The sequence below is a fragment of the Apteryx rowi genome, unplaced genomic scaffold (genome assembly GCF_003343035.1).
Source record: "Apteryx rowi isolate R43461 unplaced genomic scaffold, aptRow1 scaffold_424, whole genome shotgun sequence".
NCBI classification, from domain to species: Eukaryota; Metazoa; Chordata; class Aves; order Apterygiformes; family Apterygidae; genus Apteryx; species Apteryx rowi.
Window position 1 is genome coordinate 315911 of NW_020450677.1, and position 9131 is coordinate 325041.

The following is a 9131-nucleotide window of genomic DNA, read 5'->3' on the forward strand; positions in this document are numbered from 1 at the left end:
ATTCATCCCAAGTAAACTTAACTGAACTCTGCCTTTTGGTCATTCTCAGAGGCTCGTTGTGGCTGCTCTTGCCAGTGGACCACACGCTTAACTTAAACTAATTATTTACTCAAATAGTGCATGTCTTTATTGTGAACTTAATCAAATTTTTATGTTTGTTCACTCTTGCCACTTTAAACTTGAGCAGATCACCTGACAGGTATAAAGATGAAAATGTGAGTGCTGCTGAGGCACTTTCTGCAATCTTGCAGGAAAAACTTTGCATTAACATATTCCTTAAAATTTTGAGCTTCACACCTTCCCCCTGCCCCTCCCCCCTTTTTTTTAAAGTCAGTATGGAGCACCTGGTGAACAGTCAGGGCATAAATTACTTTTTTTTTTTTTTAAACAAGCAAAAAAAAACCCCACACTGCAGTGCTGCTTCATATTCAAAGGATGAGGAAGCAATCTGAAACTGAGGCAGATTCTGTAATATCTGTCAGTTGGAGTTAAAACGAAAGGAGTTCATGCTAAGTTTACTGAATCACTTCTACATCATAATGTAGTGCTAATTTATTTTTCTAGATGAATTGTCCTTTTGGTAGTGAAGTTAGAATAACCATTCTTAGAGATTTCTCATAAACTTTTTCAATCTGAGAATTATTAGCGAGATTAGTTGTCCTCTACCAGTTCTTTGATGTGTACCTATTTTAAATACATTCAAAGCATGAACTGTGTACTCCTTGGAGAGTAACAATCAATTAACTTTTTCATCCAAGTCTAATAAAGATTAATGTTGTCTTTACTGAGGTCTTGCACTTGATTTTTATTTTTTATTTTTATTTTTTTTAATGCAGGGTGGGGGGAACAGTCACAAGAACATCTGTGGTGGCTAATACATACTGAAAGCCACATAAAAATACCAAAGAATTGGCGAAAGAAAGGGACAGGAGGAATGTCTGATTTAAAGGCTATTGCTGATGACTTAGATTTAACTATTTTACACTTACTTGGGTGTCATGTGAAACATTCAAGTCTGTCTTCTGTAAGACATTAATGCTATGTTAATGCATGTGTAGATTGCATAATATCTAAAGAAATGTTTGTCCATCTCTGTGGGCCATGCCCAAAACATAGGAGGATGGGAGGGAGTGGCTGAGTTTGTTAGTACTTGTCTCTGACAGTTAGGCACTTGAAAGCCATTTAGGGCTGGCTTTCTTTGCCTGGTTCTGGAATGACTTAAAAGGTGTATTGCATCTGGGAGAGATCAGAAGTAGAATGCAGCAGTAGAACCATCAGGAAAACTTTACCCAGGTACTATCTAGTCCCTGGGGACAGAGAAGCTGACTTATCAGGAGATGAGGTTGCTGTTACTCCAGTCTTTCTGTTTCTTCAAAATTGAGAAGACAAGGGGGAGGAAGGAGGGCTGGCATTTGTTATAAAGAAATAACCGATGTGAGGACAAAATCAGTGGAATGCCAGCCTATCATCTTAATGTACTTGTGCATCTCTTCAGATTTGCAGTCTGCTTTCTGTTGCAATTGTAAAACCAAGTTTAAGTTTGTACTGTGAATGGCTAAGGCAGAGCTGGAAAGATCTACGTTGTATTCTTAGAGGTTTTCTTTAAGAAATTATGTAAAAACATAGGAGTTACTGTTGGCCATAATGGGATGATATTAGACTGTTCTGAACAGATACAACTAGCTATACTCATTGCAAGGGAATAGTCCAGAATTCAAGAGGTTAAGGTGTAAGTTGTTTGACCTGCTATAACATCTAGTACAAATTTAAAAATTCTGCATGTATATCCCAAAACAGCAGAGGGTAGTAGTGTCTTATCAGCTATGCCTAGGGAATATCTAATAGCAGACATGAACTGAAAGTAGTAGAGAGCCCTGTAAAGTGCCTTTACTCCACTAGCATATGCTTTTTTTCCTTTTAATTGTTAGTCAATTCATATTTTATCATGTATTACTAAACCTTTGGAAGCAGGCTTCCTGAGACGTGGACTGAGTTTATTATGGCAGTATTGCATTTGGACTTAATGGATTCTTCTGCTTGTGTTCTGCTCTGTTTCTAGGCTACCTGGCTTGTTTCTGTATTTAATCACTTTCAGTGTGTGTGTGTGTGTGTAAATTTTTTTTTAAATCAATTTGCAGTCTGCCCTGAAACCTGGGTAAACTTCTAGATCCACAGCATCATGTGGCAAGCAGAGCTTAATTATGTTTTGTGTGAAGAACCACCTCCTTTTCTTAGTTTTGAACCTGCCCTCTTTCTGCTGGTTTCACTTGCCTCTTATGTTGGGCAAGACAATGAACAATCTCTGTGTAACTTCTCCAAGCCATTCATGTTGTAGGTATTTATCTTATTTCCTCTTTTTGCTGTAAGTAGCCTTCTTTACAGACTGAATGGTCCTGGTCTATTCAGTTGCACCTTATATGGGAGGTATTCCATACCTTTGGGTTTTTTTCCTCCCTCCTTGCCTTTCTTGGAGTTAGGGTTTATGTTGTTTATACACTGTCACAACAGTGTTCTGTGTATTTTTCCAATTATTTAGATCATTCAGATTGCACAGTGTTCCATATGGATCAATAAGGTAATCCGTCATTCACCCAGATCTTGTTCTGAGTGGTAACTACAGCCCAGAGTCTGTGATTCTACATGTGAAGCTAGAATTTCCCCACATGCACCAGATGCACATGCATGGATGGCTCTACATTTCTCTATAATTGTGCTACTGCTTCTTGCTCAGAGTTTCGTAGGGTCCTGCAGTTTTTCGGTCAGCCATCATCTTTATTGTCTTATATAATTTTGTACTGTCAGCAATTTCTGACATTTAACTACTCCTCCCCTTTGTGAGGTATTTCATGAATATATCGAGCAGCATGAATTCCAACACAGATTTTCTGCTGTATTCCTGTGATGGCCTCCCTCAGCTGTGAAAACTACTTAAACCGTTTATTCTTGTTTTTTAGTTACTTCTTCATGCAAAAACTTTCCCTTTTATTCCTTGGTTGCTTAGTTTCCTTAAAAGATTTAAGTAAGGAACTTCTGGAAGCTTTTTTGGAATTTGGGGTAGACTATCATTTAGCGCTCCTTTTTTCCATATTATGCTACTTCATACTTCCAAAGAATTCATTAACTTTGCAAGGTTTAATTTGCTTTCACAACAGCCATGTTGACAATTTCACAATGTACTATTTACTTGTGTCTGCTAATTCTATTCTTGATTACAATGTTTATTAATTTGTACAATAGAGATGTCAGACTGGATCTTCCCTGGGGCCATCTTTAAATATCGACACTGCATTTTTCACACTTGATTTCCTTAGGTGCCCTGGCAGTTCTAAGGGAGAGGTTATGCACTTTGAACAACACAGCTATTTCATTACTGAAACTTTTGGATGAATACTATCTGATTCTGGGGGCCTACTACTGACTTTTACCTGTATGTTCCACTGCTGCTTCTACAGTGGCTCTGAGATGCATTTTCAGGCACCCTCATAAAGCAGGTTCTACTGTGGAAACCTTTCTAAACTCTAGAACAGTGAATACAGATGTGAAGAATTTACTTCATTTATCTGTTATGATGCTATCTTCATCAGGTGTTGCGTTATATCTGATTATCTGTTAGCCCTTTGGGTTTCTGTTCTTACCTTAAAGAAAGAATTGTTAGTTTTGTTGTCTTCTTGCACTTGTATCTCAACTGGGGGTCTAGGAGACAGTATTACCAAGTTCTTGTACCTAATTTGTCAAAGTGTCTTTTCCTCTGTATTTTCCTTTAGGACACAGAGTAAGCTTTTTGAAGGGAAATTCTTTCCATCCAGAATAATCCCTCTTCTGGTGTTCAGCCATTTTGAGTCCTTATCTTGGACTTTTTTCAAGTAGAATAGTAAATATCAATACAAGACTAAGTTTACTTGGTAAGACATTTCTTTCTAGCCTTGTGATATTTTTCACTTCTACTCTATTAAATAAAAAAGCATTCCAGTTTAATAGCACTGCCTTCTACACTGAGGATCAAGTTCTCACACGCTGCTTAGCATGGAAGAAGATTGATATTGAGAGTAGTTTGAGATACATGTAAACCTAAACATTTGTTAAACAAGTGAGTAAACGGAAGTCACTGTTCTGCATGAAGTGTTGCAAGTTGTAAGGTTGTCACAGGAGTAGTGGTAAAAATGATTATTCAGTAGCAGGGATTATGGAATTTTTAGCATCTGACAGATTGATTTTATTGGATTTAGCTCTGGTGATCACAGTGGTAACTGCTGTCCTTTGTCCTCCCTATTCTTCTGTTGGAGTTACTGCCTTCCTGTTACCAGCGTTCTTGAACAGGATGCGAAGATCACAAGATTTTTCTAAATCTTCTTAATTTCCTGCATTCTTGAGGAACCTGAGCCTAACACTGGATTTGTTTAGGGTTTTGGGTTGTGCTTCATCCTCCAAAAAATGGTCAGTTTGTGTTGTGCTTCAAGTCCAAATTTTAATGTGTGGCCCCTCTGGAGTTCAAGTGGTGGTGTCAGTCAGTCTGAGAAGCAGAGAAGTGGTTGGTTGGTTGGTTTGTTTGTTTTGGGGGGGGGGTAGGTATTTGGGATTTGGCAGGGGGGAGGAGGTTGGTGGTTTCATTTACAGTTAAGAACAAAATTATTCTTTTACTATCTATTTATAAGCCTGCTGGCTGGAAGCCTTGGAAGTGTGGAGAGCTCAGTGGCAACTATTCTGTCACCATCCCATAACCTGCAGGAAAGAAAAGGGCCACCCAAAAGGTGCCAACAAAGTGTACCTTCTTTTATAGAGTCAAGTTAATGAACTAGTCTTAAGCCAACCTTGTAACCAGAAAGGTATGGACAACCAACTGTTGATGTCTTGCCTTAAGTAATGCTGCCGTTTTAAATGCTTGCTGCAGTCCTTAGCCTGAGGGCTCCATGTTTCCTTTTTAGAAAGGGTAAGGATTTCTGTCAATCTTCCTTTTCTGAGAGAGTTAAAATAAGATTCCTTGGTACTGATCCTGTTCTAAAAAAAAGCTGAAGCTCTTGTAGAATATATTCTCTAGCTTCCACAGTATCCTCCAGCAGGGAGTTTAATATGTGTTATGTGAAGAAGTACCCTTTCTACTTTGTTCTGAACCTGCCACCTGTTTGGTTTGTTTGATGACCTTCAGTTACTGTGTTGAAAGAGCTGCTTCTCATCTGGCTTTTTCAATGCTCATCTAATCAACATTTTAAATACTGAAATTCCTAATATGGGGCAAATCTATTTGCTACATAGAGGAAAAGGGATAGGACTATCAGTATTGGGTGGGAATTAGGACACTCACATTGGGACCAGAATTTTGCCATTTAAGGAAAAATTTTCTTTCTTCTTTTGGAGACGGTTGTGGGAATTTTTTTCTTCTAGGTAGCAGTTGAAACTAGTAGTGTGAAATTTGGAGGAATGAATCTTTTCATAAATTATTTGCCATGCTCTTTACTTGAATTTTTGGATGTATGGTACATGTCTGTACCTGACTGTACAGGTGTGCCAAGCTGGTCTGAAAAAGATCTCTGCCTTTTGGGATTATTTTATTGTGGAACACTAAGTGTGAATCTTCAAATGCTCATCAGTGTGTTACTAATAAGGCCTCCAGTTAACATTTGCTAAATGGTCATATCTTGGAATATTTATATGACAGAACATCTTGTGAATAGTTCCAGTGTTTTGACTTTTTCCAACTGCAGTTGAATAAACTTGACTGGATTTTTTTAGAAAATATAACTAAATACTATCTTTCCTTGAACGTAGGGATTTGAGAGATTATGGCATCTGAAGCTCACAATGTTAGAAAACAGAAGGTGTTGCATATTGAGGGTCATTCCATTGATCTCCCCAGAAAAAGAATCTCTTCTTTCACTAAAAAGATCATGAAGGAGGTAAGGTTTTTAACTTCCTCTGATTAAACTGAAGCAAACACTTTAACAGAAGTTCATAGCTCTGAGCAGTCCCAAACAAGAAATATAGCATTCAGTGCAAAGAAGGGTGTGTTTCATGTTTAGATGTGCATTAGAATTTTATGTAAGCTTATTAATTCATGTAAGCTTATGCAGAGCTTACATGATGGAAAAATATGCATTATATCAGTGTAAGGATGTATGTAACAGGCACATACAGTAATATCTTCCACATGAGCAGTAAGTACTGATGTGGTTTTATTCATGCCTGCTTTTCTGCCATCTAGCCAAGAACTGGTTCAGAGCAGGACTTCTATCATCAAAAAGGTTTCTCTTGCCAAGAGAGCTACGGGGCACAGCAAGTGAGAGGTGGGGTAGGTGAAATACATGTGTTGAAATGGACCTGTCATCCCACTGCCACACAGCTTGACCTATCACGTTGTCTAATAACCCAGGTATTTTCACTGGGATCTTGCCAGCCAAAAACACTTGCTCTTAACTTGTCCGTGTTGCTGGCTGAAGGACTCCACTAATGTGGGCAGATGGAGTACGGAGGAGGTATTAGGGAGGTAAACTTAATGTAAGATCACTTCAAATAGTGGTGAAGATACCAATATCCTCTATGTCTGTGGGTTTATTGAAACCACATATTAAAAACCACATGCTTTTCTATGAGTCAGTGTTATAGAAATATTCTGGCATCATTTTATTGTCAAGAACAGCTTAAATGTTATCAACAGTATAAATTTCCAAATTGAAATGCTTTCAGTATATGAGCATAGTACCTACTTATATGAAAATACACATTTTTTTTTTATTTCAGCATCTCAATGCTCTTAAAAAAATGTCTTTTTTCTGAACTGCTAAGCAAACCAGAATTTCAGTTTCTCATCTTCATTACGTGAAGCTATAAAACATTGAAGATTATGATAAATTACTTTTTAAAAATTCATCTTCAAATTGTTGCTTAATTTTCAAAGGCTTTGCTAATCTGTACAGCACAGCCTTGAGTGATGTATGTGATTCCTCTTGATTATTGCTGTTCTGTGCAACATAATTGGTATCAGGATAGTAATGTGTTTCATGTGAATGAATTCAGGATAATTAAGCTGGTGTTGTATACATCGGGGGTTTTTTATGTTGCATTGGTGGGGGGGATTTTTTTCCTGTTATCTTTCCCAGTAGTGGCCTCTGCTGTAGTATTAGCTGTTGATTGTGTATATGAGACAAGTAATGCAATTTTGCCCTCAAATTCCAGTAGGCTATATTAGTCACAGTTTTCAATTACTCTAATAAATCAAGAATCTGTTTCTGATATCGCAATCCTACCTCTTGCCAGAGATACCACAAGCCTGTAGATGACAATGCTCTAAGGACAGCTGTGGCAGAGCTAGTTCCATCTTTCTGTACCTGTGAAACACCTGTATGTTATGAGAAGTTTAACATAGCCGTGCTTCAGCTGCAGAATTGGAGGGATAGGTGGGAGGGAATCTGTGGTAAGCATAGTCCATGATAAAGCAGGATTTTCTTTTTTTTTCCTTTTAACATAAACTATGGAATTGTTTGAGGCTTTTTAGTAATAAAACTTTTTCCTTTTTTTCCCCCCCTCTCCCAGGGTAAGAAATCTCCAAAACAGTTGGCTTTATATACAAACAGGTAGGAGAACTTTGCTGTTTAGAGTCTGGGGTTTAGGGGAAGGGGAGGGAGGAAGAAGCAGTTTAAATCTACTTAGAGCATACAAACACACACAAATAGATGTAGAATTATCACTGTCTTCCATTTGGATCTTTATTTTAGTAATAATACTTTGTTCTTGTGTCCACTTTTATAATAGTCTCTGTATTAATGAAAGCAAGAGAGGTATTGATTGTAGCTCTCATTTCTGATAATCCAAATGTCATTGAGGTATTTCGTTGGGGAAGCACTTGTTTTTAAATAACCTGCAAGTTTAATACTGAACTCATAATCATATATTTTAACTTAATAACACAAAGTACATATTTTTGTTTAGAGTGGCCTTTACTAAAATACTGCTTTATTATTGCAGAATAACAGTGGGAAAAACGGTGACCAGTCCCTCCTCTCTTTTCAAAGTGGTATATTGTAAAAGAAAAGTTCACTGTTATACTCCAAAGCCTTGTTACAGAAAGAAACAGTTCCCTAAAGTCAGGGGCTGTGACATGGCAAATAAAGAAAATGAACTGGCTTGCGCAGGGAATCTGCCAGCAAAGCTACATAACAACAGTCATTCACGCTTGCTAAATTCTAGTGATTCTGGCTCATCCCAAACGGAAGGTCCCTCATCCAAATATAGTGGATTTTTTTCAGAGGTAAGCAGGGTTTAAAAAACCTTCTGTTTAACATAAAACTATTTTTGGTAGATTGGGTTGTGCAGTTAGTTGTGAAAGCCTTTGAAGAGGTTTAGTTTTCTTAACATACAGCTTGGCTCAGGACTGGTGATTTACAGTTCTTATTTGTCAGTTTACTGTGGCTCAGTTGCTTACAGTAGTAGTCATGCTGCTGTTCCTGTTCTTGTGTCAGCACAGAAATTCAGATCCATAAGCCTAGTCTGGGTTAAAATTAAACCAGCACCAAAAAGAAAGACTGTTTTGACCTGATCAGATTTCATGATTTGCTATGCTGCACAGCTACATATATGCTTGTGAAAGTGTTAGCATATGGGTGGGAATAAGCTGGTGTGGTTGGACAGGACCTTTTTCAATAGCAATACTGGCTAATAGTGTGTACAAAACTAATTTAAATGATTTTATAAGACTATACTTCTTGGTGAGATTATTTGGTGAAGCTCAGTGAATGCTTGCTGTGCTTCTGCAACAGGCTAAAAGATCAGATAGTTAAATGAGTCTCATGATAATCAGGACTGTTTAAAGCCCCTTAATGCTAAGGTTTTCTTTCCTCTCAGCATAGATGCTTGTCGCCTAACCAGTGAGGCCTGACAGTGTTTAAGGCAAGGCATGGCAAGGAGCATGAGCTCTGAGACTATCACCATGCTGTCTCTTCATGGTACAATACCTTATGGTGCTATGAGAGCTGCCATGAAAAGATAACCCCAAGAGTCCAATGGGGTGGAAGTACGAATTTGTTGTGCCATTGCACTGCATTGAATTTGATGGCTTCCAGGCAGGAGTAAAGGAATAGCTAGAATGAAGAGGTTGCAGAAAGGAGAAGGGTAAGGAAATGAGCCACAGGCAAGATCCCCCC

General features: G+C 38.0%; 1 protein-coding gene across 4 annotated transcripts in view; it reads left to right on the forward strand.

Moving 5' to 3' along the window:
* KATNBL1 (katanin regulatory subunit B1 like 1) overlaps positions 1-9131 on the forward strand; it is a 25172-nt gene that overhangs the window by 1840 nt on the left and 14201 nt on the right. For 2 of the 4 annotated variants that reach the window (XM_026076062.1, XM_026076060.1), the window contains exons 2-5: positions 5764-5891; positions 6197-6283; positions 7525-7565; positions 7957-8239. In XM_026076062.1, coding sequence (XP_025931847.1) covers positions 5778-5891; positions 6197-6283; positions 7525-7565; positions 7957-8239 — 525 coding nt within the window. In that variant the 5' untranslated portion in view covers positions 5764-5777. Of the gene's footprint in view, positions 1-4652; positions 4824-5763; positions 5892-6196; positions 6284-7524; positions 7566-7956; positions 8240-9131 lie in introns of all 4 variants that reach the window. The other 2 variants (XM_026076061.1, XM_026076063.1) reach the window with 2 other exon arrangements.